The sequence below is a fragment of the Saprolegnia diclina genome (assembly GCF_000281045.1).
Source record: "Saprolegnia diclina VS20 unplaced genomic scaffold supercont1.161, whole genome shotgun sequence".
NCBI lineage: Eukaryota > Oomycota > Saprolegniomycetes > Saprolegniales > Saprolegniaceae > Saprolegnia > Saprolegnia diclina.
The window spans coordinates 29581-56437 of record NW_008246228.1 but is presented as its reverse complement, the minus strand read 5'-3'; the positions used below and the strand labels follow the sequence as shown (position 1 = coordinate 56437).

At 59.5% G+C, this 26857-nt stretch overlaps 12 protein-coding genes and 1 non-coding gene across 13 annotated transcripts; 3 read left to right on the top strand and 10 right to left on the bottom strand.

Moving 5' to 3' along the window:
* Window positions 1-149: 149 nt before the first annotated feature.
* SDRG_16905 (hypothetical protein) lies at window positions 150-531 on the bottom strand (the record flags this gene model as incomplete). Its single annotated transcript, XM_008623128.1, has 1 exon — window positions 150-531. The coding sequence occupies one exon, from the start codon at window positions 529-531 to the stop codon at window positions 175-177; it is 357 nt and encodes a 118-aa protein (XP_008621350.1). The 3' UTR covers window positions 150-174.
* A 178-nt stretch (window positions 532-709) lies between these two features.
* Window positions 710-782, bottom strand: SDRG_16904. The gene has a single exon. It is a non-coding gene; the product is annotated as a tRNA-Arg (tRNA).
* A 305-nt stretch (window positions 783-1087) lies between these two features.
* On the top strand, window positions 1088-2296 carry SDRG_16903 (hypothetical protein). Its single transcript, XM_008623127.1, has 3 exons — window positions 1088-1247; window positions 1298-1516; window positions 1563-2296. The coding sequence occupies exons 1-3, from the start codon at window positions 1094-1096 to the stop codon at window positions 2243-2245; spliced, it is 1056 nt and encodes a 351-aa protein (XP_008621349.1). The 5' UTR covers window positions 1088-1093; the 3' UTR covers window positions 2246-2296.
* Window positions 2225-9103, bottom strand: SDRG_16902 (hypothetical protein). Its single transcript, XM_008623126.1, has 10 exons — window positions 8822-9103; window positions 8284-8775; window positions 7950-8230; window positions 6859-7906; window positions 6764-6812; window positions 4314-6716; window positions 4058-4269; window positions 3927-4008; window positions 2792-3878; window positions 2225-2743 (listed from the first exon to the last, which is right to left on the bottom strand). Exons 1-10 carry the CDS (start codon window positions 9082-9084, stop codon window positions 2298-2300), a joined length of 6363 nt encoding a protein of 2120 aa, XP_008621348.1. The 5' UTR covers window positions 9085-9103; the 3' UTR covers window positions 2225-2297.
* A 23-nt stretch (window positions 9104-9126) lies between these two features.
* SDRG_16901 (hypothetical protein) lies at window positions 9127-9565 on the bottom strand. The gene has a single exon (XM_008623125.1). It carries the CDS (start codon window positions 9536-9538, stop codon window positions 9203-9205), a length of 336 nt encoding a protein of 111 aa, XP_008621347.1. The 5' UTR covers window positions 9539-9565; the 3' UTR covers window positions 9127-9202.
* A 354-nt stretch (window positions 9566-9919) lies between these two features.
* SDRG_16900 (hypothetical protein) lies at window positions 9920-11515 on the top strand. The gene has a single exon (XM_008623124.1). It carries the CDS (start codon window positions 9952-9954, stop codon window positions 11449-11451), a length of 1500 nt encoding a protein of 499 aa, XP_008621346.1. The 5' UTR covers window positions 9920-9951; the 3' UTR covers window positions 11452-11515.
* On the bottom strand, window positions 11476-12156 carry SDRG_16899 (hypothetical protein). Its single transcript, XM_008623123.1, has 2 exons — window positions 11951-12156; window positions 11476-11902 (listed from the first exon to the last, which is right to left on the bottom strand). The coding sequence occupies exons 1-2, from the start codon at window positions 12098-12100 to the stop codon at window positions 11519-11521; spliced, it is 534 nt and encodes a 177-aa protein (XP_008621345.1). The 5' UTR covers window positions 12101-12156; the 3' UTR covers window positions 11476-11518.
* A 197-nt stretch (window positions 12157-12353) lies between these two features.
* Window positions 12354-14971, bottom strand: SDRG_16898 (hypothetical protein). Its single transcript, XM_008623122.1, has 7 exons — window positions 14261-14971; window positions 13667-14216; window positions 13452-13619; window positions 13127-13408; window positions 12815-13082; window positions 12686-12769; window positions 12354-12635 (listed from the first exon to the last, which is right to left on the bottom strand). Exons 1-7 carry the CDS (start codon window positions 14940-14942, stop codon window positions 12498-12500), a joined length of 2172 nt encoding a protein of 723 aa, XP_008621344.1. The 5' UTR covers window positions 14943-14971; the 3' UTR covers window positions 12354-12497.
* A 1368-nt stretch (window positions 14972-16339) lies between these two features.
* SDRG_16897 (hypothetical protein) lies at window positions 16340-17301 on the top strand. The gene has a single exon (XM_008623121.1). It carries the CDS (start codon window positions 16381-16383, stop codon window positions 17167-17169), a length of 789 nt encoding a protein of 262 aa, XP_008621343.1. The 5' UTR covers window positions 16340-16380; the 3' UTR covers window positions 17170-17301.
* A 672-nt stretch (window positions 17302-17973) lies between these two features.
* SDRG_16896 (hypothetical protein) lies at window positions 17974-21723 on the bottom strand (the record flags this gene model as incomplete). Its single annotated transcript, XM_008623120.1, has 14 exons — window positions 17974-18150; window positions 18196-18390; window positions 18480-18530; window positions 18575-18877; window positions 18926-19270; window positions 19309-19462; window positions 19509-19615; window positions 19666-20325; window positions 20370-20627; window positions 20674-20757; window positions 20805-20888; window positions 20933-21136; window positions 21190-21435; window positions 21490-21723. 14 exons carry the CDS (start codon window positions 21721-21723, stop codon window positions 17974-17976), a joined length of 3102 nt encoding a protein of 1033 aa, XP_008621342.1.
* An 85-nt stretch (window positions 21724-21808) lies between these two features.
* SDRG_16895 (Ham1 family protein) lies at window positions 21809-22384 on the bottom strand (the record flags this gene model as incomplete). Its single annotated transcript, XM_008623119.1, has 1 exon — window positions 21809-22384. One exon carries the CDS (start codon window positions 22382-22384, stop codon window positions 21809-21811), a length of 576 nt encoding a protein of 191 aa, XP_008621341.1.
* A 1630-nt stretch (window positions 22385-24014) lies between these two features.
* SDRG_16894 (hypothetical protein) lies at window positions 24015-24643 on the bottom strand. The gene is made up of 4 exons (XM_008623118.1): window positions 24519-24643; window positions 24362-24471; window positions 24234-24308; window positions 24015-24184 (listed from the first exon to the last, which is right to left on the bottom strand). Exons 1-4 carry the CDS (start codon window positions 24607-24609, stop codon window positions 24080-24082), a joined length of 381 nt encoding a protein of 126 aa, XP_008621340.1. The 5' UTR covers window positions 24610-24643; the 3' UTR covers window positions 24015-24079.
* A 365-nt stretch (window positions 24644-25008) lies between these two features.
* Window positions 25009-26726, bottom strand: SDRG_16893 (hypothetical protein). Its single transcript, XM_008623117.1, has 3 exons — window positions 26690-26726; window positions 26136-26645; window positions 25009-26091 (listed from the first exon to the last, which is right to left on the bottom strand). Exons 1-3 carry the CDS (start codon window positions 26711-26713, stop codon window positions 25039-25041), a joined length of 1587 nt encoding a protein of 528 aa, XP_008621339.1. The 5' UTR covers window positions 26714-26726; the 3' UTR covers window positions 25009-25038.
* Window positions 26727-26857: the final 131 nt, after the last annotated feature.

Below are 26857 nucleotides of genomic sequence, written 5' to 3'. Positions count from 1 at the left end.
ACCCGCAGCGCCGACCTCTATCTTGATTATTTGGGAAGGCAAAGCCTTGTCGGGCTCCAGTCGCTCTTCCGTGCCAAGCTTTTGGAGGCAACCCAACTCAACAAACCGTCGGGTAACTGCAGCTACGGTCTCCTCACGGCGACGCGTATCACCGACGTCGACGATGTCTGCTTTTCACGAGAACTCGTGCAACAGTGCGCCCGCGTTGCCGACGCTGCGCAGCCGTACGTGCTCGACATGCACAATGTCCTTCGGCACTTGATTCTCGCGCATCCGGAGGCCACTCGGCTCGGCGTTGGGAATGCCAATGGCGGATACAATTCGCACAACCAGCAATACCTCGACAGTTTCGCGGACATTGTGCAAATGGCGGGCGCTATCGAGTGGCCCGAGATCCGCTGCCAAACGTACGAGGCAACACTTGGCCTTGCCGAGCTTGACAACGATCCGAACGTGGCCATTCCTCATGGGGTCCTTGCTCGGCGTTTTTGTCGGCGCGGCCGTCGGTGGGATTGCGGGCGGCGCGGCCATGCTTGGCCTTCTCTACCTCGTCGCTTGATAGGACTTAACATTTTCATGTGCTTTCTCGAAACGCTTGATGCGAGCCATCCATGCTTCGGTGTCAGGTACATCAGCTTGGGCGACGATGCCCTGTGTATAAAATTTCTGTTGCTAATATGAGTTTGTTTACAATCCAAAGGGCAAAAAGTACTCGACGCGGGACTCGAACCCGCAACCCCCAGATTCGAAGTCTGATACGCTATCCATTGCGCCAGCCGAGCTGGTATACTCTACATATACAAAATATAAATATACGCACTTCAAGAAATGCATAATTGAATTTGTTGGGGGGACGTCGCCATGTGAGGGTATTGGCAGGCTGCACCACACTCGGAGGACTATAAATGCCAAGGCACTCATGCTTCAAATGAATGTGTACGATCCTTTTGCAGGTTTTGCAGTGATAATTGGTTGTGGAGGTGGAGTAGGGGTGGGGTGGGTGTAAATATGTTGTGTGTGACCATCGCTAGTGGGGGACCCACCTCAACGTACGTTGGACTGTGGTACGTGGCCATTTGACAATTGGATTGAAATGACGTCGACGAAAACAACGCGCTGGGGCATCTTGGGCTGCGGCCGCATCTGCAACGACTTTGTCATGGGCCTGCAGCTCGTGCCCGGCGCCAGCGTCGTCGCCTGCGCCTCGCGCAGCCTCGCAACTGCCCAAGCCTTTGCCGCCACGCACGGTAGACCAACCACTTCGCCACTGGCGCCTCACTTTTGCAATGACAAATAGAGATTCCGACGAGCTACGACTCGTACGACGCACTGTGCGCCGACCCGCAGGTCGACGTCATCTACGTTGGCACGCTGCACACGCTCCACCACCCGCACACGCTCCTCGCGCTGCGCCACAACAAGCACGTGCTCGTCGAGAAGCCCATGTCGATGAACCAGCGCGAAGCCGACGAGATGGTCGCGCTCGCCAAGGAAAAGGACCTCTTTCTCATGGAAGGTACAATCAGATCGTATTGCTCTGCCGTTCTAAGCTTGATATGTAGCCATGTGGACGCGCTTCTTCCCGGCCGTGCGTCACGCGCGCCAGCTCTTGTCCGAGAACGTGCTTGGCGCTGTGCATGCGGTCAAGGCCGACATGGGCTTTGCGTTTCCTGCCAACGCTGACCGGATTTGGAAGCGGTCGCTTGGCGGCGGTGGCCTTCTCGACATTGGTATCTACCCGCTCGCGTTCGTGTCCATGGTCTTCGGTGGCGAAGAGCCCTCGCACGTGCACACGGTCGGCGCCATTTCAGCCGACGAGGGCATCGACACGTATGCGGTCGTGACGCTGCAGTATGCAGGCAGCCGGTTTGGCACGATCCAGTACTCGTGTCTCGCCGACTTTGTCGAGGAGGTCGTCATCATTGGTGCAAAGGGCACGCTGCGCATCAACGCCCCCGCGCACGTGGCCGACAAGCTGACGCTGACGCTGCACGGCCAAGCGCCGATCGAGCTGTCGTTCCCGCACCCGACTCCCGCGCCGTCCAAGAGCAGCTTCAACTTTGGCGGCTCAGTCGGCTTTAAATTTGAAGCCGAGACTGTCTCGCGCTGCATTCAGAATGGCGACCGCGAGTGCGCTGAATATCCCCTCGCCGAGTCGCTGCTCTTGTCGCGCATCATGGACAAGGTGCGCCAGTCGCTCGGTGTTGTCTACGATGCCGACGAGACGCCGCAGAGCAACTTGTAACTTCAACTCAGATTAGAAACCTCGTTCTATACTGCGAGATTGTAGTATGCAGCTACTGGCGCGACTTGGCCTTTTTCGAAAGCTTTTGCAGTCGTTTGGCCTTGCGCGCGTCGAGCTTCTCCCGCTGCGCCGGGCCCGCAGACGAGGACACGTCGTCAGGCCCACGCGCCTCGCCGTTCGTCGCGAGGAGCGTGTCTTCAATCTTGCGACACACAGCAAGCTCCTTGGTCATATCAAAGGACCAGCTGCCGCCCGTGAAGGCTTCGGCAACAAGGCCTTTCACCGCGGCCTCCCAGACCACAAAGGTGTGCTTCTCATCGAGCACAAAGGTCATGATGGCGTCAAACGTGATGGGTTGCGGTGCCGTCTCGTCCTGCGTCGCTTGCCACGACGACAGCCGAGCGTGCTTGGCGTCATAGAGCCCAAGCTCATTGAGCCAAAGCCCAACGCGCTCGGCGATGCTCGAAGTGGCGTCGACACTGGCAATGTACTCGGCAACTACGACATCACACATGTGAGATGCAAGTCGAGATACGAGACGCATACTCGTGCCCGACGTGAGTTTGGCAAAGCTCTTGAGACAGTTGGCGAGGTCGGCTTTGGTGTCGAGCAGCTTGCGCTGCTTTGGACCAAACTGGTCGCGCATGACCGCTTGGAGACGCAGCTCAATGTGCTTCTCTTCGTCTGCGGTCGTTTGGCCTTTCCGTGCGTCCGAGAGGCGGTGCTTGAGCCGCTGGAGCTGGTCCGCCATGACGATCACATCGGCAAGCTTGAGGAGCGCCGTGTGAAACGTCGAGTCGACAAGCTCCAAGAGCATTTGGAGCTCGTCCGAGAGAGGCGGTTTGGGCTTGGCGACGACAACGCGCTTCGCGTACGTGATGGCGAGTAAGCGGGAAAGGCGCGCGATGGCCCACGTCGCCAGCATCACAGACCGAAGCGAGCGTGGAAAGCAGTATGCAATCCACTGCACTGTCATGTTGAGCGTGCCCCGGGGTCGCGGCGAGAGGTACCCGTCTTCGTCTCGGAGCGTGAGCTCGGCGGAAATCGGCATTCCGTGGTCGAGCGCGTCAAGGGGCACGACAGCGAGACCGAGAAACTCGCGCGACGCCGCACGTGTCCGATACACCGGGGCATCAAAGTCCCACACGGTAAGCACGAGCGACCGTTCGTCGTCGATATCGTCGTGGAGGCTTGCGTCGTTTTCGACCAAATTGATGGCAAGTGCCTTCGTGACGCGGTCCATGTCAATGTCACCTGGTGCGTCATCGTCATCGTCCTCGTCCTTGTCGTCCGCTTCCTCGTCTTCGGCGGTCTTGGCATGGGTTGGCCGCTTTCGCGGCGGGTCGACTTCGTGCTGGAGCCATGCGTACGGTATGTGGAAGAGTTCGTTCCAGATCGGCGTCAGCGTCGAGGGCTGCACTGACGTCTGACGCGACCGAGGACGAGGCCCGTTGCCGTTGGTGGTGATGTCGAGCGTCACGAACGGGTCGCTCGAGACGCGATCCGCCGCGCGCAGGTCCTCGGCGTACTCGATCATGACCTTGATGCAGTTGAGTGGCACTTTTGTGGCCCGAATGCGTCTCGCCTCGGCCCGTGCTTTCTCGGCCGTCACCATGTACACGACGATGCGCACCTACCGTGTCAGTCTATCAACTTGATACGATTCATCCTTCCAACAGACCACTCGAATTGCGCGACGCAAGAGACGGCGGACGCGGGCGCGGAGGCGGCGAAGCCGAAACAAGTCTTGGATGAGCAAGACACTAGTGGACGGTTTGCCACACAATGATGGACACTATTGTATGTATGTACCTGTACACGGTGTGCTCGTCCGCGACCATGACGTAGGCTGACGGCCGCTTGAACGTCTGGAGAGCGTGGACGGCGCTAATGTAAAACATGCGTCCGTGCGTCTCGTCAAAGATCGCGCTCCATTGATCCGGGTCGGCGGCGGCGCGCGCGAGCATCTCGCGGCGAAGTCCCGCGATGCGCTGCTTCATTGCCGGCGCAAACAGCACCATACGCTACAACCCTGTATCAAGATGGGCTCCAAGTTGAGCGTATGCACCTGTAGGCGGGGCTTTGCAGGCGGATTGGCTTCAAACCCGAGCGGCGCCTCGGTGAGACACTCGCCCGTCGCCTTGTCGACGTAGTAGTCGCCGTCGCTGTAGCGCATGCGGACATACTCGTGGCAGATCGGGTGCTCTTGTGCCGTGAGAAGCTGCTTGCGGAACAGCGAGTCGGGCGAGAGACACTGCGTCATGAGCGCAATGGCGCTGTCTTCGAGGGCGCCGTCGCGCTGGGGCAGCACCACGAGCGCTGCGTGTGCTTTCTGAAGCCACTCGAGCGCCGACGGATTCGCCTTGCAGTCCATTTCGCAGCGTGCAAGCGATAGCATGCACCGGATCGTCTGGAGAGAGTACGGGGGCGTGTGCCGGCGCAGCGCTTGCAGCAGGAACGGCCGCGCGAGAAAGCTGTCGCCATTCGAGACAAACCGATGCGCAAATCGCTCCCACACAAACGGCAAATTCAAAAAGTCGGGCAGTGAGAACGGCAACAAGCGTGCTTCGTCGGCCTCGGCCGTCCGCGTCGGTGCAAGCGTCGTGAGCTGAAACCCGAGCACGAGCGTCGGGTACAGATTCGGACGTCGGAGCGTCACGGACGCAGGTACACGCAGCGTCATGGCCGTCGGCGGCAAGCCCCCGTTTTCCAAAAGCGATTCAATCGGGACGGCGACGAGGCCAAGGCAGGTGTCGCGGCCCATGTGGCGGCTCAGGACTCGCACCAGCGCTGTGGCGTGGCGCGACCGCACGCGAAGCCGGACTTGCTGGTGCTCCCAGTTGGGCTCGAGGCTCTCCCAGCTCGGACTCTCTTCGGTCACAGCAACCACCCCCTCGCACTTGATAACGACGCGCAAGTGGGCGTGTAGGATCGACGCGATGGGCAGATGCAAGCTCTCGCCCACTGTGACGATTAGACTTTGGAGATGGCTGCCGCGGTACTCGGCGGTCGCCCGGAGCCGCTGCTCGTCCAAAAGCGACCGCTTGACGCGCTCAATGAGGCTGCTGTGCAATGGAGCATAGTCGATGTGCGCACCGTCTTCGTGCGCGAGCTCTCGCAGCATGCCTCGTAGAAACTGGGCTTCTTCCGGTGAGAGATGGTACGACATGCGGGACGGCCACAGCAGCGGTGGCGGCCGCGTACCTACTTTGGCGCTAAGGACTTGAACGTGATTGATGGCTTCGATGGCCAAGTCCATGCGGTGTATCTGTTGATAAAGAAAGGCCAGTCGAATCTGGGTCATCTGCATCATGTGCAAATGCATTGGGTTCGGGGGTAGTGCGCGCAGCCGCTGTACGACGAGTCGCAGATGGTCGATCGCGGCAGGGAGACGCCGCACGCGGTAGATGACCTCGGCGACTTCGAACAGGTGCGCAAGAGGCATTGTTACGGTGGTCATTTGGGATGCTTTGAGTTTCATCTTGGCGTTTGATTTGGATTTGAGTTTTTTCGACGGCACGGACGGACCGAAGACGCGGACACGAGGCAGTGACCCACCGGGTCGTGCCGGGCACAGCGCATTGTGGAGGCGGTCGGCGGCCCGGATCGCGAGCTCCAAGTGCACGGCGTCAAATGGTCCGATGGCATAGGCGCGGACATGGGCGCGCAAGAGGCGTCGCAAGAACGTTGGTGGCGCGCTCGGTCCAAACCACTCGCGGTCCAATGCCTCAAGGAGGAGTACTTCACGGCCCGGATCGCCGCGCGATGTGACCGCATACGTATCGCAGTTTAGCGCGTAGCCCACGAACCGGTCAAGTTTCTGGAGCTTCTTGAGCGCTGGCTCAAAGACGGCACTGATCTGCGAGACGTACGATCGACGAATGCACTCGTGGCGCGGGTCCAAATGCGCGGCTTGTTGCACGAGCACGAGGCTGTCCATCTTGCGCTGAAGGCCACGGGCTGCCTTGGCCAAGAGGAGATATGCATCCGCGGTCTCGGCCTCGTCGCGCAGCACCAAGCTCGATTTGCGGGCCGGAAGGTGCCATCCGGTTTTGGGAATCGCTTTCGGTATCTCCAGGGCCACGTGCCGACGGTAGCTCGGGGCGCGGGCCGCCACAAACGCCGACAAAACGTAGGCGGACTGGAGGTCCCACGAGTGCGCGACCTCAAGCCAAGGTTGGTTGGAGGCCACCCATTCGGTGCTAGAGGAGAAGAGGGGGCCAAAAATGGGGTGGGGGCCCGCCTTGCGCAGTCCCTTGGTCACGTCAATGCCGGCCGCTGCCGGTAGCTGCTGGAGAAAGCCTACGAGACTGGCGTCGGTGGCGACCGACACTTGTGCGTGGCTATAAGCGCCCGCAAGAAACTGAATCTTCATGCTCGTGAACGTCTCGTCGGGCCACTTGACTTTGACGTACAGGTAGCGCGATGCCGTTTTCTTCCGGTACACGAGAAACGTGCCGGGTGGCGTCGCCTAAGAATTTGCTTGCGCTTGCGACGGAAGGTAGATGGCGCACGTACATGAAGAAGCACCTCGGCGGCGGCGTCCGAGAGCACGCCATGGTAGACGCTACGTGTACATGGGAATCGTCACCGCGTAGACGATTGAAATGTACCCTTGGCCCATGCGGAGCTCGGTGATGGCAAAGCAGGTTGCGAGCTCATGCGCTGCCTTGGCTGGCCACGGATTGACGAGTGGCGCATCGATCGGGGGCTCCAAGCGTCTACTGGTTCCTTCTGGTGTCGTGTTCATCGCGGTCGTGGCACCGCCCCCATTCACTTGTGGAGAGGCCGGGCGGGTTGCTTCCGGAGACGCTGCGTCGTCGACTTCAGTCATTTCGGTAGAGTCACCGACGTTTGTCATTTCGGCTGCATCCTTCGTAGTCTTGGAGTCGTGGGGGTTGTCCGTGCCTTCTGCCGGTGTCGGTGCAGCCGATTCCTCTACGCCGACGGCGTCCACCGTGAGCGTATCGGGTGTCGCAACAGCATCATCCGTCGATGGTGACTTCTCGCGTGCTGCTTTCTCTGCCAGCTTTGCTCGCTCGGCTTCTTCCGTTGAAATTTCGACGGCGCGCGCATCGGCGAGGAGGCTGTACACTTGGGATAACGTGAAGCGGAGACTGAGCTCCGGGCAGGTTGTCAACGGTAGCAAGGCAAGGGCTGTCTCGAGGTACATTGCACAGCGCTCGAGCGCCTTTCCTTCGAGCGCTACCATGGCGCACACAAAGAGCACACTTGCGCGCCAGTCCTTCTCGAGAGTCACTGGCGCTCGTTCCAGGCAGTCGACACCGAGCGCCAGTGCTTTCTCAAACTCGTGGCGGAAGAACCGCGCTTGCACGTGCATGCAGTAGCAGCACCACGTAAAGCCATTCGCGTCCGTCTCGGACGGCATAAGCTGCTCGAACGCAAGAATCGCGCGGTCCAAGTTGAACACGTCGCCCGTGGCTTCGTAGACGTAAAAGTGCGATGTCGCCCACTCGGTGTAAAAGCGCGGCGACCCGGGGTGCCCGCTCAAGAAGCATTGTTCAAAGACGAGTGCTGCGTCAAAGTAGCACTGCATCGCGTACAAAGAATGGCCCCGGTCGGGGTCTTGGGCCCACCGCGCGACGGCATTTTGCAGCGCGATCTGTCGGAACGCACTCCGGGCCGCTCGGCCCCGTTGCACTAGTGTACTTCAGGAAACGATTCGGTTCGGATCGATTGCTACCTCGCTGGATACGGGCGGCGGCGGCGTGGAGGAGCTTTTGTGCTGCGGACGCCAAGACGACCGGAAAGAGTGCAGCAATAAAGAGACGGCTCGTGCGGTTGAAGAGCAAGCGGGCCGCGCAGCGACGGGCCGCGGCGCACCGCCACGCGCACTGCACACGACGGGCGGCAACATAGCGTCGCCGACGCCGCGCTTCGTTGCGGGCTGCCCATTGACGCCAGGCGCACTGAAGACAGGTCGCGGCTTGATGCCTCGCACGCACGCGCCGCTGGTACGCCGCTCTATCCACAGCACTCCAGTCTCCCACTCGAATGCGACAGCTCGGAGGACGTACCGGTCGCGCGCCCAGCGGCTGCGCTGTGCGCACTGAAGGACTAGGACTGCGATATGTGTCAGTTGGCGCCAGAGTACATGGACCAGGTGCGTCGTCGCGTCGACGGCAAACGTGACAAAGCGCGTGAGCTGGACGGGGCGCCGGAGAAACTGGCCGCGGCGGCGGCCCGTATGAAAGTGCAGTTGCCATTGCAGCAGCCAAACAGGCAGCACGTAGTAGGCCGAGAGGAGCCCAAACGGCGCGACGACCTTGCGGTCGCAGAGACGGACGTTGGCGTGCAGCGCCTGGAGCTGGCGCAGAAGCGACGGGCGGTGCCGCTGGACCCAATTCGCTCGTGTCGTCTGCAGCGTCAGAAGCGCCTCTACTCGGTCGCGCTTGGCGTGGACAGCGACGTGCGTGCGCCAGATGGACTGGATCGCAGTCGCCGCCGACCCGCGCACGGCCGCACGCGCGACGATTGCGTCTTCTGGCCGCGTCGCCCGGGTTTGCCACCTACGAGACGCGTCGAAAGGGCGCATAGTAATGGCCTCGCGCGCACCGCTCGATACTGCGCTGCACAAAGCCAGCGTCGTGCATGGCTCGCGTGTGCGCACGGACGAGCAACGGGTAGGTGAGCAGGTTGTGGTAGACGGGCAGCGGCTCCAGCTGCACGACAATGGGCGTAATTTGGACCTCGTCGCCGTCGTCGTCGGGTGGAGCGTCGTCCAGGCATGGATGGTTGTTGGACGCGACAGGTGGCAGCCTGGCGCGGAGGCGCTTCGTGGGCGACGGTCGGCGCCGCCGATGCACGCCCACGTCCATGCCACCGCTGCGAAACCGCAATCGAACAACAAGAAGACAACGTAAGAAAGGACGGCAAAGAACGCGAGCGTCCATTCAAGGTCTGTTAGTCGCTCTCTCTCTCGCTTGGTGTAATGGTTTATCGGGAGCTGTTGAGCTTGCGGATGATAAACTGGCTCGAGTCCAAGTAGGACGCGACGACGTTGTGGATGCACGAGATCTCGGAGCTCGCGAGCTGCGTGTCGGGCTTGGACGCGCTGCACTTGTCCCACGCGATGGCCGTCATGCTCGCAATGGCCTGCTGGACGAGCATCTTGCTCTGCTCCTCCATGACGATGTCGTTGATGCTCGTGCCGCTCGAGATGGGCGCAAAGTTGGTCGGCGCCGACTCTTCGTGCATGAAGGACGACGACTCCTCGGCGAAGTGGGTCTCTTCCGCGGGCGCAGCGCTCTTGCCGCGGCCAAACCAGCTCATCTTCCAAACGCTTCGTCGATGTTGAAAATGGATGGTGACGTCCCGAGGCTACCATTCGGTTAAACACTTTGACGCAAACAGGTCAAACGTTCAACCGACAAGGACAATCTCGCGCCACAGTTCGCACTGCGTCGCTGCCCGTGCAGCATGCGCGATGCATGTCGTGCATCTGTCGACTGTGGGCGCGGCCTGCGAGTCTCAAGAGGTGCCACAGCGCGCGTGGGCTTGACGTGGCAGATGCGTTAAAAGGCGCTTTTGAACTAAAACGTGTTTAAACGCTCCGCGATTGTGCGGCGTCCACAGCGATATGTCAAAAAGAGGGCAATCTCGACAAAACGAGGTCCAATTATCCGGATAATTGCCGGATCACGCCTTAAATTGGCGGATTCGCGGCTGGTCAAGAGAGACAAACGATGCAGACGCGCGTCCTTCGCTCCGCCTTGCGCCACGTGGCGCCTCTTGCGCGGTCCGTGGCGCCGCTGCACAGGCGAGCACTCTCTCTTTCCGCGCAAGCAAGCAAGGCCCCGGCGCTGCACCAGCTGCAAGGCGAAGCTGCTGCCTTTGCGGCCGTCGAGCCGCCGTCGATCAAGGCCTACTGCAAGATTTGGCGCGACGCGGACGCGGTGGCGTCGGCCGAGATGGCGCGTCTCTTTCACGCACAGCGCTATGAGGATGTGATCGTGGCATACGTGGAGATGCACCCGCGCAAGCGCTGCCTCGACAACGCAGGTCTCCATGCGCTGCTCGGCGCCCTCAACCGCCTTGGCCGCTACGACGAAGTCGCCCTGTACTTTCGCGCGCTCAAGCGTGAGTACAAGGCGGAGCTGTGGTGCGAAGCTCGGCGGGACGTTGTGCTCGAAGGTCTGTATGCGTACACGATGCTCAAGCGCGGCCAGAAGGCGCTGAACGTGCTGCAGCACTGCGTCGGCCGCGTGCACCTCGACGCGCATCACTTCCGGAATGCGCTGGCGTGCAATGCGACGCCGCCTGAAAGCAAACGCCATCCGTGGTTTCTGGCGCCATCCATCGAGCACGCGGTCGCGTCGGCCAAGCTCATGACCGACCACGGCTACTTCGTGCCACCGGCGCTCTGGTCGCAGCTCATTGAAAGCTGCTTGATGCTCGAACGCTTCGACGACGCGTCCGATCTTTTGATGGCGTATGCCAACGCGTCGCTCATCTTGCCGCTCTCGACGCTGGTGTCCACGCTATTGCTGCCAGTGCGCTTCCACGCGCCCAGCCTCGCCACCAAAGCAGCGCTTGCGTACATTGCGCACCCGTCGTTGGCGACCGCGCTCCCGTCCCTCTTCGATTCGGTGCTCACGCCGCTGCTCCAAAACCCCGAGACGTCGTTCGCTGACGTCGAGTCGCTCGTACAAGCCATGCAAGCGCACGGCATCTGCATGCGCCCTTCGATCTTGAAGCCGCTATACGTGCCCTTCCTCGTGCGGACGCTGCCCGCGGATGCGTTCTTGGCCCACGTGGCGAGCGTCCCCAACGTCCTCCGAGTCTCGGACTTCGTCTTTGGCGCGGCGTTTTACTCGTACGCGCAGCAGAAAGACGCTTCGTCGTGCGCGCACTTGATCGACTATGCGATCGAGCACGACATGGAGCTCACGTGGAAGGCGGTCGAGACGATGCTCAAGCTGCACCTCGAAGTCCGGTCGCTCGACGCGGCGTACGAGCTCGCGCAGCTCGCGTTTGCCGGCAAGTCGGCACAGGACGTGGCCGACGCGCCGCGCCCCGTCTTCCGCATGGTCGTCGAAACCGCGATTACGCTCGGGCATTATGAAGACGCGGTTGTCTTTTGCGACAAGTATTTGCCCGCGTCCGGCGACGAGCTTACCGCGACGATGCGTCTCGTGCGCGACGTGGCCCAGCGCCTCGTCGAGAGCGACCGATCGACGGCCTAAGACACGACCCAGACTAGATAAGAACAGAAGAAGCATGTGCGTTGTATCCGCGACAGAGAATAGTGTATTACGACTGCGACGCGTAGAGGTACAGCGGCACGTTGGCGTACTGACCGACGTCGACGCGCGCCGACGGCGTCATGCCCGGAATGCCCCACGTGTTGCTCACGATGCGGCACCCGCGGGCGAGGGCGGCTTCGAGCTTGGGCGCGAGCAATGTGAGCGCTTCCGGCAGCAAGTACGTTACGATGACGGTCGCCTCGGAGAGGTCGGCGTCCATGAGGTCCGCGTGCAACATGCGGACCTTGTCCTGCAGGTTGTACTTGGTGATCGACTGCTCAAACTTGGCGATGAGCGGCGCCTCAATCTCAATACCGACTGCACGGCAGCCGTGTTGCCGGGCTGCACCAATGCAGATGCGGCCGTCGCCACAGCCCAAGTCAAAGACGACCTATACGCTCCATAAGCACGACATCTCTCTCGCATACGAATGGCGTACGTCGGTGGGCTGGACGTGGGCAAAGTCGATGATGGCCTGAACAATGTCATAGTCCGACTGGCACGGCGGCGCGAGCGAGTCGCCCTCGAGCCACATGAACGGCTGCTCGTTCTCGTACCCTTCGTCGTCGTCGCTCCAGTGCATGGCCATCTCGATGTTGCTTTTGGTGCTGATGACGATGATGACGCCCGCCTCCACCAATCACGGAGCGCATCCGTATACGCGGGATATGTCCGGATATCGATGCGGCCTGTCTAACCCAGCATCCAGCACATAGAGCGACGTCGACTTCGCGTAATGCATTGAGAAGAGGTGCAAGCTGCATCAATGACATGTCGAGAGTACAAGGTTCGTCAAGTGGGTGTTCTCTGTATCCTGCTGCGAGAGACGCGCGCCATCATCAACCGCACCGACGTGTCTGCGCGCCAGCGTTTCGCGATGTCGCCAAGGTAATCGTAGGCGTAATCCACGTATATTCCCAAGAGCTATTCCCACGAGGTGCAGAGGCGGTGGGTGGGATCGAACCGACGCCGTCGTCACGAAAGGTTTACCAGACGTTGCATTTCTCGCGCGGATGGAGCGGCGCGCCCGCGGGGCAGTTAAAGACACGGGCAAACGCCTCGTTGTTCATGACGGCGCCGTTCACGCGCTGCTTGGCCGGCGGGTGGACGTCGTCCAGCGAGCTCTACGCAGTATTCCGATGGATCGTGGTTGTGATTGCAGTGGCGAGGGTACTTGCAGCGCTTGGTCGGTGGCTTTTGTGCACCAGCTCTGCGCGAACGAGAGGAAGAAGAGCTGCTCGCGCACCTTGCTATGGATCTATCCGCACGTGGTTATAACAGAAGCCAATGACTGGTGATGTACCGCAGTCATGGCTGCCGTGTACGCGTCAAACGCGACGCGGAGGCCGCCGACGTCGGCAATGTCTTCGCCGAGCGTCAAGCGGCCGTTCACGTGCCCGAGGAGCTCGCCCGACGACTCGTTGCGTACGGCCATCGACGTATACTGCGTGGCGATGCACGACGTCTTGGCCTCAAAGCGCTGGGCGGTCGCATCCGACCACCACGGCTGCATGTTGCCGGTCGCATCAAAGTTGCGCCCTTGGTCGTCAAAGCCGTGCGTGATCTCGTGCCTAACGACGACTAAGTTCGTATAGAGGCCAGCGCCGCATTTCACCCTATGACCATGCCAATCGCGCCATAGTTGAGCACGAGGTCCTGGTGCGCGTCAAAGAAGGGCGGCTGGAGAATGCCCGCTGGAAACACAATCTGGTTGGCCAGCGGGTTGTAGTACGCGTTGACCTCGTGCGCGTGCATGAGCCACTCGTCCTTGTCGACAGGCAGATGGAGCTTGGCGACGGCACGAACATGCATGAGGTGCGTCAGTTGCTGGACGTTGGCAAAGTACTCTGACGGCGATAGCACCAGCCCTGTGTACATGAGCTTCTGTGACGGGTAGCTACATAGCGATCAACGTGACGTCAAAGCGCAGGACGGCGTACCCCAACAGCGACGACATGGCGCGAAGCTTGGCAATGGCCGCCGCTTTTGTTTCGGCGTCCATCCATGCAGCCGCCATGAGGCGCCCATGGAACGTCTCGACAAGCGAAGCGACGAGCGCCTGAATCGCGGCCAGCGCGTCTGGCTGAAAGGTCCTCTGCAAGTAGTAGCTACAAAGCGTGGTATGTTGAGAGAATCCACGGCTTGTCGTTGCTACCGGCTCAGTAGCTCGCCGAGATACTCGTTGACGCTCGAGAGACACTGCTTCTGGCGCGGTCGTGGGTGTTCCTGGCCCCCAATCGCGCGACCATAGAGCGCAAACGACGTGTTGCGGAACGGCGACGACAGAGCCGATGCCATGCTGGCCGTGTACTGGTACACAAACAATGTTTGGAGTGATTCCAGTGGCGTCGACTTGATCAAATTCTCTGCGTAGTCGAGAAACGACGGCGTCGCTACAATCACGGCCGACGTCGGCGTCAATGGCAGCTTGGCGCCGGCAAAGAACGCGCCAAGCACCAGCGGGTAGCTCGCATTGATGTCCCGCACGATGTTGTACGTACGAAGCGGGTCGCGCAGTGCGGTTTTGGTCACGCTCGCGCGTGCGAGGTTCACCTCGAGCGCCACAATGGTCTCGACGGCCTCGGGAACTTTGGGGTAGTCAATGTGCGTCAGAAGCTCGCGCACATACGTGCGAAGCGCAGGCTCAAACACTGCGAACCGCGTTGCGTTGGTATAGTAGTCTTGGTCGGGCAACGTGAGACCACCTATTCAAGGGCATCGATAGGCAGTATCGTCCGCATGCGGCTACCTTGCGAGATATGGAGCGAGTTGATCGTCGAGTTCTTCTCGTCCGCGTAGATGCCTGCGTCGATCAGAAACGACAGCGCACTTCGCGACGAGAGCTCGCCCATGGCGTGCACGAGATCTGCTTTTGTTGTTGCCGCGCGAAGCATGGCAATGCCAGCAGCCAGCGGGGCCGCCCCGACGACATCCAGCGTCGCCGTGTCCATGCACGATGTGAAGAGCTCCGAGAGAAGAGGCCACTTGTCGTAGACGATCTCCATAAAGATGGCTTCGTTCGCCTCCTTAATTTTGTCAAACGACCGCGAGTAGCGCGACCGGTCCGATGGTAGCGTCGTGTTGGCGATCCACGCGCCGCATGCATACTGGTAAAAGTCATCGCAGGGTGCGACGGACGTATCCATGAGCGTGGCAACGCTCGGCGGCAGCGCTTGTATCGTCGCCGTAGGCTCCTCCGAGAACGAAACTAGGGCCATGAGCACGAGGACGCCAGCCACAAGCATGGCAATCACGAGCATGCCTGGGGACGTAAGGACGCAATGCATCGCCCGCTTGGGGGACGATGACGACGACTGCACCGCCATGGTCTCGAAGCCTTTCTCGTTGTCGCCGTCCAGGCCATCGTCGCTGCTTCGGAGCTTTTGGTGGCGCGGCAATGGCACGCTGCTGGCGGTCGTCGGCTTTGGCATCGCTGTCCGCTCGCCGAAGATTTTTCGCTCCTTCGAACTTCGACTGTTTCGTGGCCAATCAGATTGCGGCTAACTCAGATGGCCGATCAGCCTGACTAGCGGGTTGAACCATAAACAGGCCGCGCGATCTTCCGTGGCTGTGACTCACGACGACGGAGAGCACTATTGTGTGTAGCAAGCGGCCCTTTGCGGCATTCGGGGACGTTGACAGGCTTGAGGCGTAGACACGATGGCGGTGCAAATAGAGTGGGTTCCGGTTCAAAGATCCGAGGCCAAATTTCGACCAAAATGAATTCATAGACAAGACGTGCCGCATCGCCATCGCCGCGAACGAGTCCGCAACGGTATGCAGCGCCGTAATGCACTGAGAGGGGCCTCGACACAGCGGCGGTTTGGTCAGATTGGCGTGTCCAGCCGGGGCGTGTAGTCGCGCCATCACCACCAGTCCATGCACACACGGCACGGTGCCAACGATCTCGTACAAAGAAGGCCTCGATCTTAGTACGAAGAAGATTGGCGAGACCTCGTCGCACATTTGCTACCGCGAGTAGCAAGCGTACAGTATTGTTGTGGTCTCGTGAATGGCAAAGCAGACGCTATCCACTATGCTCTTGGGTCGAGCTACTCGATGTAAAGGTCGAGTGTACGACGCAGGCAGAGACAAGATCGGCCGCGTGAGCTGCAAACTGTCTCGCGCTGTCGAAACCAAGGTCGCAGACGCGTTAAACCGTGCGTTTACCGCGCTGCGACCTCGTGTTTCTTGCGTTAAACGATTGAAAACCAGCGCGGTCGGCAGTGTGCGGTGTATCACGTCAACACGAGCTGCTGTTCAAAGTGGTCGTGCAGCTTGCGAGGAGTGTCGATACGACGTCGTCTCGTTGCCAGGCGTCTGGTGGCGGGTCGTGCACATACGCGGTGCAGGGTCAAAGACAAGGTGCGCTTTTGGCGCTTTTTATCGGCCGTGGTCCGTGACCCGGGTTTCTCACGTTCTTCGATCGCTCTTGCCCACTCTGCGCGCCTCGTTTCCACGTGTCGAGCGCAAAGAAGAGCTGCAGACGCTACCAAGCGCCCGCGTGTATATACATGCGCGTTGAAGGCGAGAGAAATATGCAGCTCGCTCGACCACACATCGATCGTCGTCGACTTGTGTGGCGAGCGCACCGTCAACACGTGGCACGTCGTTTGCTGTGCAGCTCGACGACGACGGCAACGTCGCTGTAGAGATGGGAGCGGTTCTTCAATGCGATGCCGTCGAGCGTATGTGGTATATTGCGCCATCTGGTCAAAGCCCGAGGGTGGGACTCGGAGCGCTCCACCCAGCGACTGTAATCCAGCGTTTCTCTCGCCCATTGCGTTCAACGTCGGCTCGTTTCTCTGTGTTAGCGCGAAAGATTCTCTTTTGCCCCACTTTGCAATTTCAGTCCAACCTACCACATTCATGGGCATCCACACCAAGCTCCCTTGCGACCCGGGCAACATGTCGCCCCGCAAGCACCGCAAGACGACCAACGAGGGCAAGGGCACGTGGACCCTCGAGGAACACGAGCGCTTCCTGCAAGCCTCCAAGCTCTACCCGTTCGGGCCGTGGAAGGTCATTGCGTCCATGGTGCGCACGCGCAACGTGCGCCAGACCCAAACGCACGCGCAAAAGTTCCGCGAGAAGATCGCGCGCCGCGACCGCGGGCTTCGCCGCCGCAAGAAGCAGGTCGGGCCCCAGGACACGCACGTCCGCCGCCCGTCGATTGACGAAAAGGACGGCAGCGAGAGCTCTTCGTCGACGACCGAGAGCCACCACCGCATGCACCACCTGCATCACCACCACCACCACATGCACCACCACGACACGATCACGCTGCCGGACGACAAGCACCACCAGCCGACCAACATGACGCCGACGGGCGCCGACTCGAAAGTCAAGGTGCTCGACTTGAAGCCGTCGGCGTTCTGCCACCTCAAGAGCCTCAACGTTGGCGCGGTCGACCTCTCGAGCAACTGCAGCGACGACGGCAACGCCTCGCCCAAGGAACTCATCAAAAAGCAAAAAAAAAAGTCGGAGCCGAAAAAGACGATTGCGTCGACGCTTGCGACGCCCAAGAACGTAATACTCGACAAGTGCGTCGTCGTTGACGCGGTCCCGAGCCTCGAAGACTGCCTCGATTTCCTCATTGCGTCCCTCGAGCACGACGACAGCATCACGTCCGACGCCGCCAACATCCTCGTCGTCTAGTTTTGACTGCATATTCCTTCCTCCACCCTAGACGTGTCTTGCTCGTTCTGCACGTATACTATTTACTAACTTTCCGCTTCTTCGTCTTGTCTATTGCCCGTCAAAAACACGCAATGCCCTTTCTCCTGCGGATCAGCAGCCTCGAAGAGACGTTGGTCGTGACATGTCCCACGTGCCGCGCTGCATCGCTTTTTTTGGATCGCTCGGCGTTTGTGTGATTGGCCGCCTATCGCGGGTGCGCACCACGTGGCAGCGCCAGCATTGAAAGACGCCACTTGAAGCAGTTGCAGTGAAGACGGGGGCTGGTCGGTCCCATCGCGCTCGGCGCAACTGCATCTTGTGTACTTGGACAGTGTATGTAGCGCTAGAATAGGAGGAAAATGATAGCGATCGCGCGTCGTACAGGTTGAGGTGGGGTTGACGTTCGGAATCATATCGCAGTCGCGCGGGACATGCCACCAAGATACTGTTCGGTGATGCGAGCCGGGTTATAACGCAGAACCAGCTGGCGCCTCGCGTAGACTCGTGACACGGCCGCGTGGCACCCGTTTTTCGTGCAAAGTTGCCGTCGGTTTGCAGGAAGCGTGGGATTCTTGCGTCGGTTCTTTGGCGCATCCCGCGGCTTGAAGCAGCACTGTCCGACCATCACAGCCTCGGCACTGTCCGACCACCTCATCCAAGATGTCGACTCGGTCAACAAGCGCACAAGATGATGGCTTGGTAGACAGGGATTCTTTGTGGTCGTTGTAGCTTTGTCGACGTACAGTACAGATATGACACGGCGCCTTCATGGGCCTGAGTTGGCTACTGCACGGCACAGACGCCTGATCGTTGCGCCGAGAGCACGCTGCTGATGGACTTGGCGCGCAGCACACGGCCGACGACGCTCGTCCGCTTGCTGATCGAACCGCGCCACGACGTTGCGTGCGCCAAGCGGGTTCGATCCCGATCCTCCTCGCTCGTTCCTTTGGCGCCGTTCGTCTAGAGCGACATGCACAAATGACGCCAGGATCCACGTCAACTTACCGGCGGCGCCTCTTCCGTCATCGTATCTTCCACTGTCACCTTTGCTTCGTGCAGTATAGAGGAGGCGTCGGCGGGGGATGGGACGTCGGACCATGTTTGCGCGAGTCGCAGCTGGGTTTGGAGCCCATCCACCTTGCGTTCGAGGGCGTGGATCGTGGCACTGAGCGACTTGGTCTCCAAGTCACACCAGTAGGCCTAACGATACCGTACAAGTGGAAGGTGAGCGGGCGCACCCAAGAGAAGAGGACACTACGACCAACGCCGCAGATATACTCTTTGCCTACCCGATCTGGCGCGTCGCGGAGGTGGATGTGGTCGCCGCGGTAGCCATACACCTACCACTGCATTTCGTACAGTACTCGACTGCGCATTGTAGCACCTGGAAGGTCACGGCGCCATGGAGGAGGTAGTGCACGAGCTTGTCTGTCACAAGCACGCGGTGCACAAACGTTTCTTGGATCACCGGGTGGCTCGACTTGGTCGGGCTTGGCTCGGTCGCGCGTGGTCGCTCGTCGTCGAAAAAACTGTACTCGACAAATACGTTGCTGTTGAGCGCCGAGGGCAGCCCCCGCGCGCCGCGGACCGTCACGTGAAACTCGACGTGCGTCTGCATCCCGACGGCTGTCGCGAGCTCATTGTCCTTGTCAATGTCCATGTCGGCAAAGTGCGTGTAGCGCACCACCTGCCCATCATCTCTTCCAAGCAAGAGTTTGAGTGGCCTCCATCCTACCTCGCGCCGCGCCACGGCGTCGTACACCTTTTCTTCAACGTACGGCTGGACGCTCACGACGAGGTGGCCCGTGATGCTACCGGTCCGGTTGACGATCGGGACGGCTTCGTCCACGTCCAGGTAGTAGGCAAGACGGCCCATGTACACGGGCGCGACCCCAATGAGCTCTTCGACGCCGTCGTCGACGACAAACGGATTCCGTGCTTTGGACGAATGGAGCAGCTGCACCTCGCTGTGGTACGACCGAAGGAGCGCGAGCCGGAGGAAAAAGTCCTGCGGCCGCATGATCATGCGTTGGCGGGGACGTTCGCGGTTCTGAAAGACGATCCACAGGTCGGTTTGGAGCTACAACGCTATTAGAAACGATAGCGCGAAGGACGTACTTGGGCTCGATCGATGGGCGCCTCGTCGTCGTGGGTGACCATGTGCTGGATGATGGGCACGGCACGGACGATCAAGGGCTCGTTCACCTCCTTGCTCATGACGTTGGCTTCGTCCACGTAGTCGAGGAGCGGCATCGCATACCCCGTGGCGATGCTATATGCGTGCTGAGCTGCAGCGCGATTTCGCGATATTAACCGACCGATTTTCCAAAATGTTCATCTCGTCGATCGCACTCTGCGAGAGCCGCCGAATGGTCGCGAGGCGCATCTCGGTGGTCATGGCGCTCGCGTCCAGCGCTGCTCCTTTCTACGCACGTGGCGTCGACATCCAAGGCGTGCAGAGCGTCGTTGTAATACTTGGAGGTAGATGTCGTGGATGTCCATGGCCTCCGAGTCGGGAACGTCGCCGGAGCGCATGCCGTCGCGGTGCATGGCGCGAATGGTCACGATGCGGTCGACGATCCGAGTGAGCGCGTCGTGGCAGTGGCGCTCGGCGCAGCCAGGCCCCAAGTCCATGGTGGTCGCATACGCGCGCACGACACTCTCCCGGTTGTAAAAGTGACTCAAGTCGAGCGGCTCGAGTGCATGGACGCGGGGAATGAAGACGCGAAAGACGTTGCGACGCCCGAGCGTGAGCGCATCGCCGTGCCGCAGCGTTGTGCGCTCCGAGACGTCGGCGCCGTTGAGGAGACAGATGCCCTCGTCCGGCAGCAGCTCGACGTTGGGCGGCGTTGGCATTTGGAAGCGGCAGTGGCGCACCATGGCGCCACCCCCAAAGAGAACGATACCAGGGTACTTGTCCGGCGGTGTCTGGGACGACGCGAGGCGGCCCGCGAGGACGTCGTTGGCCGCGATGTTGAAGCGAAACCAAGAGCTAAAGAGGCGCTCTTCGTGGAGTCGCACGAGGTAGACGTTCAAACTATCGTGCTCGAGGAGCGACGTGCCGAGGCTGATGCTGAGACTCTCGACACCACACTGAAACTTGAGTGCGTCCTGGTGGTACTCGATCGCTTCCTTCTACGTTCGAGATTTTGGAATATGACAAATGGTGTTTTGGGTACGTGAAAGTCGGCGCGAAGAGACTCGATGTGCCGCGTGGCTTGACGCTTGGCCTGGAGCTCTTGCTCGAGTGCTGCGCTCGCGGCCGGCCCCGCGTCGTTGAGCTGCAACTTGGCTTTCAACCACGTGATGCGGTCGCGTAGCGCCAAGAGGTCTTCGTCCATGTCGCCCAAGAGACTGCAAATGGTCGATGGCGTCGACGGCACGCGCGACGGAATCGCTTGCAGCAACGTTGCGTGCCGCAGCGTCAAGAGGTTTTCCTGGCTGTGTGTGCATATCGATGTATCAATGCATCAAGTGGAGAACCTCGTTCTGGAGCGCCGACTGCACGACGTTGGCGATCACAAATGCGTCGGCCATGCTGCCAAGCATATGCTGCAGGAGCATCGACTAGGCCATACTATAGTCGACTAGCATTCCGAGACTAGGGTCCATACCGTCGCCGTCAACCCATATGGAATCGTCGCAGGATCGTCGCCGTCCGCGAGCTGCTTCCAGCACACGTGCAATTGCCGATACCCCTACGAACATTCATTGAAGAGCCGATACCTTGACGATAGAATACCTGTTCCATGATATGACCCAGGTCCGTCTCGGCTTGCGTGTGGTGGCGCGGCGCCGACGCCGGCATATCGACAAAGTCCAGACGTGTCCAGAGCCCGTGCGGCGGGTGCTCGATATAGAGCGAGAGGATACGGCACGACACGCCGTGAACTCGGTTCTCGACGATGCAGTCGATCGCGAGCGCACGCAGTGCCTGTGCTAGCGTCTACAATGCCCAACCAAATACATAGCATCTGCGTTCATAACGTCACTTTGTACTTTCTCAAAGGCGTCATAGGACGATACTTGGAGCCGCGTGAGGTCGCTCGCATAGGCGCCGATAGAGCGGTGGTAGAGCGGTCGGCACTTGGTCGACTTGCCCTTGAGCATGTCCATGGCCTTGTCCGCGTACACGTCGAGGAAGCTCATGCGCACGGTGACATCCAAGGCGAAGAGACTTCGTGCCACATGATGAACGAGCCCCACGTCCGCGTCCAACAAGGCTGTCGTTTTGCCAGATTCACGCTACGTCCGTCGTGAGAACTATCGATCGTTGGTGAACGATACGGCAAAATGCACCTGGCCTAGTGAAAGGACGGTGGCGTGGCGGCCCTGCCGTAGCGTGTTGATCACACGCTCGGTCAGAACGTCCGGCAGCGCGGCCGGGGCGACGACGTCACCGAACCGGAATTCGCGCTCCTCTGCATGGTGGATCCACGTGACACCGTTGCCAACGACGCCAAGGCCCTTCTCGGCTTCGTCCTGGGGCGGCTGCACGCGCACGACGACGAACGGCCGTCGGCTCTCGTCCATCGCAAGCCGTTACGCAGCAATCGAATCCTTCCATCGCCATACCATAGAAAAGACAGAATGGTAGAGTTTCCTGTTACAATGATGTCTACTTGGTCGTGTGGGCGTGCGCGCGAAGCTTCTCGAGCGACCGGTACCGGTGCGAAATGGTGTTCTTGGTCGCCTTGTCCATCTCGCCAAACGTTTGGTCAAACCCGTCGGGCTGGAAGACCGCGTCCCAGCCAAAGTCGGTGGTGCCACGCGCCGGCACGATCTTGCCGTGGGTCTGGCCCACAAACACGATCGGCTCGGTCGCCTCGCCCGCGCTAAAGTCGTTGAACGCAAAGATGCATTGCGCGTACGCCGACTTGTCTGGGTACGCGGTGAGGAGGTTGTTGAGGCCTTCGTGCCCCGTCTTCTCGAGGAACCACTTGATGTACACGCCCGGGAGGCCGCCAAGCGCGTTGAAGCAGAGCGACGTGTCCTCGACAAGCACGGGGCCTTGGATCTTGGCGGCCGCGAGCCGGCACTTTTCGCGCGAGACGTCGGCGGGCTCACCCTGGAGCTCGGGCAGATCCAGAGACACATTGCGCACCTCGAACGGAAAGTCCGAACCGAGGATCGCAACGACCTCCTCGAGCTTCTTCTTGTTGCCAGTCACAAAGGTCACCACGCGCTTCGCCATCGCAACCAAAAGATGAGGTTGCACTAGCCCGACCACTCAATATTTAGTGTAATCCTGATATAGTCTTCGTACGTGTGAGTTCAAGCAACCAACATATGCACTTGGCCAAAGATAGCCGTAGTGCCGTGACCCTCAATACAAAAGATAGTACCCATTGATGGCCGCAGAGTACGCTGTTGGCTATAAGTTGATACCTGGTGCCCTTGGCGACCCAAGGTGTGGTGTTCTTCACAGTATTTAGACAACACCCAATTGCTGTATTAAAAATATATAGTGTAGTGTATTATTTTAGAGTGGATCGATTATCCGGACATTCTGTTATCCGTACGCAGCGATCTTTTGGCGGCAATCACAAGTTGATTAGCCGCGAAGCCAAAGGGAGTGCGAATACGACGATGGTACTGCATACAAGGGCGAAGCCGGACGAGGAAGAGCTGCGCATGATGGAACCATCGTGTAGGACTACTACCTCGAGGAAGACGACATGACGAAGCAGCCGCCCCTGCCACCGATCGCCAAGACCATTGACCTCTCGTTCCTTCTCGATGAGCCCTGTGACTACCGCGGTTGTGCCATGTGGCACCTAGAGCCGGAAGAGACAAGCGCAATGACATGCACCTCGCCTGCGCATGAAGACGGCCAGCCAACGACGATACGAAGGTTATACCACGCGCTCGCGCTCTCGGACTTTCCCATCGACTCCTCTCCGTACAATCCCAGCAGGATCCCAACTTGGACTGTCTGCGATCTTCGCGTCGTAGGACCGTCGACGCTGCGGTTGCAGCCCTATGGGGCGCTTCCGTAGACGCGAAAGAGCCGCAAACCGTACCATTCTCATCGAAACCATCATGCCCGTGATTGACGTCAATCTGCGCTCGGTTTCCTCCCCAGAAACCGAAGAAGAAGCTCGCACACATGACGTGGTGGCCGGTACGATGCGACATGGATCACTATTAAATCAGCATGTGCATACGTAGGGCGACTGGAAATGCTTGAAATGCGGTACGATGTGCTTCATCCCAGCACATTTGTTCACCTCTTTGAATGCTATAGGCAATCACGTACGCTCTGCGAATCATCGATGCCAGAGCTGAGTACCTACCGGTGCTTGGTCCCCAATAGAACTTCTCGTATCGGTGCGCCTTGATGACACACTCACGTTGAAGCTTGATCTTGTGCGTTGTGTAGGGAGTTGTGTAAGCGCTGCAAGGGCTACAAGGACCCCTCCATGGACCCCGAGGCAGCTCCGCAACCCTTTGCGTGGCTGGATCTACCATTCGAGTACTTGTACAGCTCCATGTGCCATTCAACGATTGACAAATGGACCGAGTAGCGATGGCCGCATTCTTGGGGACCTCAGCAACCCGATGTCCACGCCATGCTTCTTGCCTTTGCTTCCAACCCACGATCGACAAGACACAGTCTCCGCAGTGCCCAAGCTCATAAAAGATCCCAGCGATCCCGAGATGCACACAACACCGTACCGCGACTTTCAATACCCGCGCGCTGTACCGCGGGAAAGGTTCGTTGTGTTGCCAGTCATCCGACATGTTTCCTATCGACTTCATTTAGCAAGCACGCGTTCGCCCGAGCACCCAATACGTGTGCCGCGTAGCTCAATGCTCGATCAGCCCTCTGCACAAATGTCGACGTTTCAATGGCAAGTTTTCTGTACATGGAGGTCCAATGCGGCGACTACGCTGCGTCTTCCTCGGTTTTGGCCGCGGGGAGATTTTGCTTGATGAGGGCCTCAAGTGCGGGCACGTTGACACCGAGCACTTCGCCAACGGACTTTTTGTCCTACGCAACAGGATGATGCAAACGTCGACACGTTTGCACAGGGACGAACACGCCACAAAACGAAGCGCGGCTTGCACGTGGGGTTCTCAGTGATGCCCTCAATCTTGGCCGAGGTACAACATACCTACAATCGTGCCATTAATGGATTCATACGGGTTGCGTAGGATGCAGTTCTACTGCTGCAAACTGAAGCCGGCTTTCAGCAGACGCCGTCTCACCAATAATACGACGGTACGTTGGCTCGAGCACCTTGCACGGGCCACACCACTCTTGATACATGTCGATGACTACGGCGCACGCACGTCTGACCATGTTATTGATGAGGTAACGGTACCGATGAGCTTCTCTGTCGCGTTCTCGCGCAAGTGGTTCCATTGATCCAAGTCTCGGATATTCACTGCGATCGATCGGTCCTTGTCGGCCATCGCACCCCTTCAAGATCCTATTGCGTTGTTTTCGAGTGTGCGTATATTAAGATCACACACATTCTCGATTCACACATTTATGCACTTCAACATGTTTCAAATCCGACCCTTTTGACGTAACAATGGTCAATGTACATGTACGATGTGTGAACAAGCTGTTGGAGCTGCTCAACAAACGTGTGACGCCTACGCATCATCCCACCGCCGAATACAGAAGGACTGCTATCAAATAGACTCTTCTTGCCTTGGACGTCCCTTGTTGCAACGAGCGTGTCGCGGTGGTCCAGGATTTCGTCGCCTTTTTCGCAGCACCGTTGACCTGGCGAGACTTGCCTCGTTTCTGGTCACAAGTGCGCCAGCTCAAATCACTCGAAAAAGAGTGCAAAAGCAAGACGATCATGAGTCATTTGGCATGAAGAAATAGTGTTATCACTTAATCACAGCTTGGCCGCGTGGCGCGCTCATGAGGCGGCCAAACACCTCGTCGTATGCAGCTACCGTCGCCGACCACGTAAACTGCTTCTCGACTGTCGTACGCGCACCTCGTCCCAGTCGTTGCCGCAAATCGCTGTCTCTGGCCAGGACTTCGATCCCAGCTGCGAGCGCCTCGGGACAAATGTCGTCGACAACCCACGCATTTTCGTTGTGTCGAATGTACTCGGTCGTGCCGGCCACACCAAAGCACACCAGTGGCAGCCCAACCGCCATGACTTCAATGTTGGCGATGCCAAACGTCTCTTGGAGGCCTGGGTGAACTGCCAAATCCCACGACTGGAGCTCGTGGACGAGTGCGGTCTCGTTGTAAATACCACCAACCAGCTCAACCGGGTAGTGCGCATAATACACAGCATGGGGGCCTTCGCCGACCCACCGAAAGACAAGGCAGAGATCGCGTCTCGTCGCGAGGAGTTCGGCGGCGCGCGCAAGGAGTCCGAGGGACTTTTCCGGTGCGATCCGGCCGAGGAAGCCGACGACGAGGCAACTGTTCGTTTTGCGTTGTGGCGCAGGCGCAAATACATTTGCGTCGATGCCAGGCGGAATGACATGGCGGTGCCTCGCCGTGATGGACCGTGTCACGCTGTCGTGCTCCAGCGTGTAGCTCGATGGTCCAATGAGTGCGTCGACGGTATTCGCCACGGGGAAGACGCTCGAGAGATCAAAGAGAACGCCGCGAGCGCCCACGTGCTTGGCGACGAGGGCGAGGACGCGGTCGCCGTGGTCGCGCGAGTTGGCGATGACCAGTATGCCGCCGTGACATGGTGCAAACGTGCGGAGAAACGTCGACCAAAGCCGCGGAATGTGCGCGGGCGCGTCGGGTTTGCCATTGAGAACGTAGTCGGCAATCGACTCCATCGTCGTGTTGGTCGTGAGCTGGTACGTTGCGGCTTCTTCCATCGAGACTTGCATCGGGGCGTACGTGACGGGTACGCCAATGTCTGCAAACGGATCAAACCTTGTTGACGCATCTTCGAGGCGAATCATCTACATGTGCATGCAGCGACTCGATCCCAGCAATGCAAGCGTACGTGGAACGCGTAGGTTACTGATGGATGCCGCGCGAGGCCCTGAATGAGGTGCAGCCAGAGCTGCCGCTGGCCGTCAAACTGACCGTTCGTACCGACAAAGCACAGTGTGCGTCGACGTGGGCGGCGTCCTGCGACGGCTGGCAGCGCTGTGAGCCACACGCGTGGCTTCGTACTACGACTGCGCTGCGCGTCGGCCTCGTCTTTGGACAGCACGCGCTCGATGCGCAGGACGGCGGGTGGTCCTAACAGCGCGTGGTTCTTGTCGTGGACTTGCGCCTCGACGACGTGCGTTCCTGGCTCAATGTCTTGTAGCACAATAGCATCAGGCTGTGCCTGCAAGAGGCCTTTGAGTTTCGTGCTCGAGAGCGCAATGTAGCCGTCGGCGCGGACTGGCACGTCGAAGCGCACGAGCAGCGTCGACGACGGCTCCAGGTGGCCAGTTGGCGGCCAGAGAAAGCGCACCGCCGCCGTCAAATTCTCGCTCTGGACAAGCGCCACATAGAGACCGGCCTACGCAGCTTCGCTCTTAGCGCCCGACGGCAACGGCGACGCACCAGCAGTAAGTGCAATCCTCGCATAGCGATGGATCTTTTTTTCAATTAGCGTCCGTAAACGTACGTAAATAGTGTACATAGTAAGCGATCAGCCCAGCAGCCGACCAGCAGATTGCCGTCGACCGATTGTGCGAGCACGCATTGCAGACGTGCTCCTATAACGCGTAC

Coding starts and splice junctions, on each gene's coding strand:
- SDRG_16903 (XM_008623127.1), top strand. CDS start 1,094: ATGACGTCGACGAAAACAACGCGCTGGGGCATCTTGGGCTGCGGCCGC. Junction 1,248..1,297: donor AGCCTTTGCCGCCACGCACG/GTAGACCAACCA, acceptor AATGACAAATAG/AGATTCCGACGAGCTACGAC. Junction 1,517..1,562: donor GGACCTCTTTCTCATGGAAG/GTACAATCAGAT, acceptor CTTGATATGTAG/CCATGTGGACGCGCTTCTTC.
- SDRG_16893 (XM_008623117.1), bottom strand. CDS start 26,713: ATGCGAGGATTGCACTTACTGCTG. Junction 26,646..26,689: donor GAGGATTGCACTTACTGCTG/GTGCGTCGCCGT, acceptor GAAGCTGCGTAG/GCCGGTCTCTATGTGGCGCT. Junction 26,092..26,135: donor CAGTAACCTACGCGTTCCAC/GTACGCTTGCAT, acceptor ATGCACATGTAG/ATGATTCGCCTCGAAGATGC.
- SDRG_16900 (XM_008623124.1), top strand. CDS start 9,952: ATGCAGACGCGCGTCCTTCGCTCCGCCTTGCGCCACGTGGCGCCTCTT.
- SDRG_16899 (XM_008623123.1), bottom strand. CDS start 12,100: ATGGCCATGCACTGGAGCGACGACGACGAAGGGTACGAGAACGAGCAG. Junction 11,903..11,950: donor CCCACGTCCAGCCCACCGAC/GTACGCCATTCG, acceptor TGGAGCGTATAG/GTCGTCTTTGACTTGGGCTG.
- SDRG_16897 (XM_008623121.1), top strand. CDS start 16,381: ATGGGCATCCACACCAAGCTCCCTTGCGACCCGGGCAACATGTCGCCC.
- SDRG_16898 (XM_008623122.1), bottom strand. CDS start 14,942: ATGCCAAAGCCGACGACCGCCAGCAGCGTGCCATTGCCGCGCCACCAA. Junction 14,217..14,260: donor CTCGCTCCATATCTCGCAAG/GTAGCCGCATGC, acceptor GCCCTTGAATAG/GTGGTCTCACGTTGCCCGAC. Junction 13,620..13,666: donor CTCGGCGAGCTACTGAGCCG/GTAGCAACGACA, acceptor CACGCTTTGTAG/CTACTACTTGCAGAGGACCT.
- SDRG_16902 (XM_008623126.1), bottom strand. CDS start 9,084: ATGGACGTGGGCGTGCATCGGCGGCGCCGACCGTCGCCCACGAAGCGC. Junction 7,907..7,949: donor CGCCGCCCGTATCCAGCGAG/GTAGCAATCGAT, acceptor GAAGTACACTAG/TGCAACGGGGCCGAGCGGCC. Junction 6,717..6,763: donor CCGCCGAGGTGCTTCTTCAT/GTACGTGCGCCA, acceptor GCAAATTCTTAG/GCGACGCCACCCGGCACGTT.
- SDRG_16894 (XM_008623118.1), bottom strand. CDS start 24,609: ATGGCCGACAAGGACCGATCGATCGCAGTGAATATCCGAGACTTGGAT. Junction 24,472..24,518: donor CGCGACAGAGAAGCTCATCG/GTACCGTTACCT, acceptor CGTGCGCCGTAG/TCATCGACATGTATCAAGAG. Junction 24,185..24,233: donor CGCGCTTCGTTTTGTGGCGT/GTTCGTCCCTGT, acceptor CCTGTTGCGTAG/GACAAAAAGTCCGTTGGCGA.
- SDRG_16901 (XM_008623125.1), bottom strand. CDS start 9,538: ATGAGCTGGTTTGGCCGCGGCAAGAGCGCTGCGCCCGCGGAAGAGACC.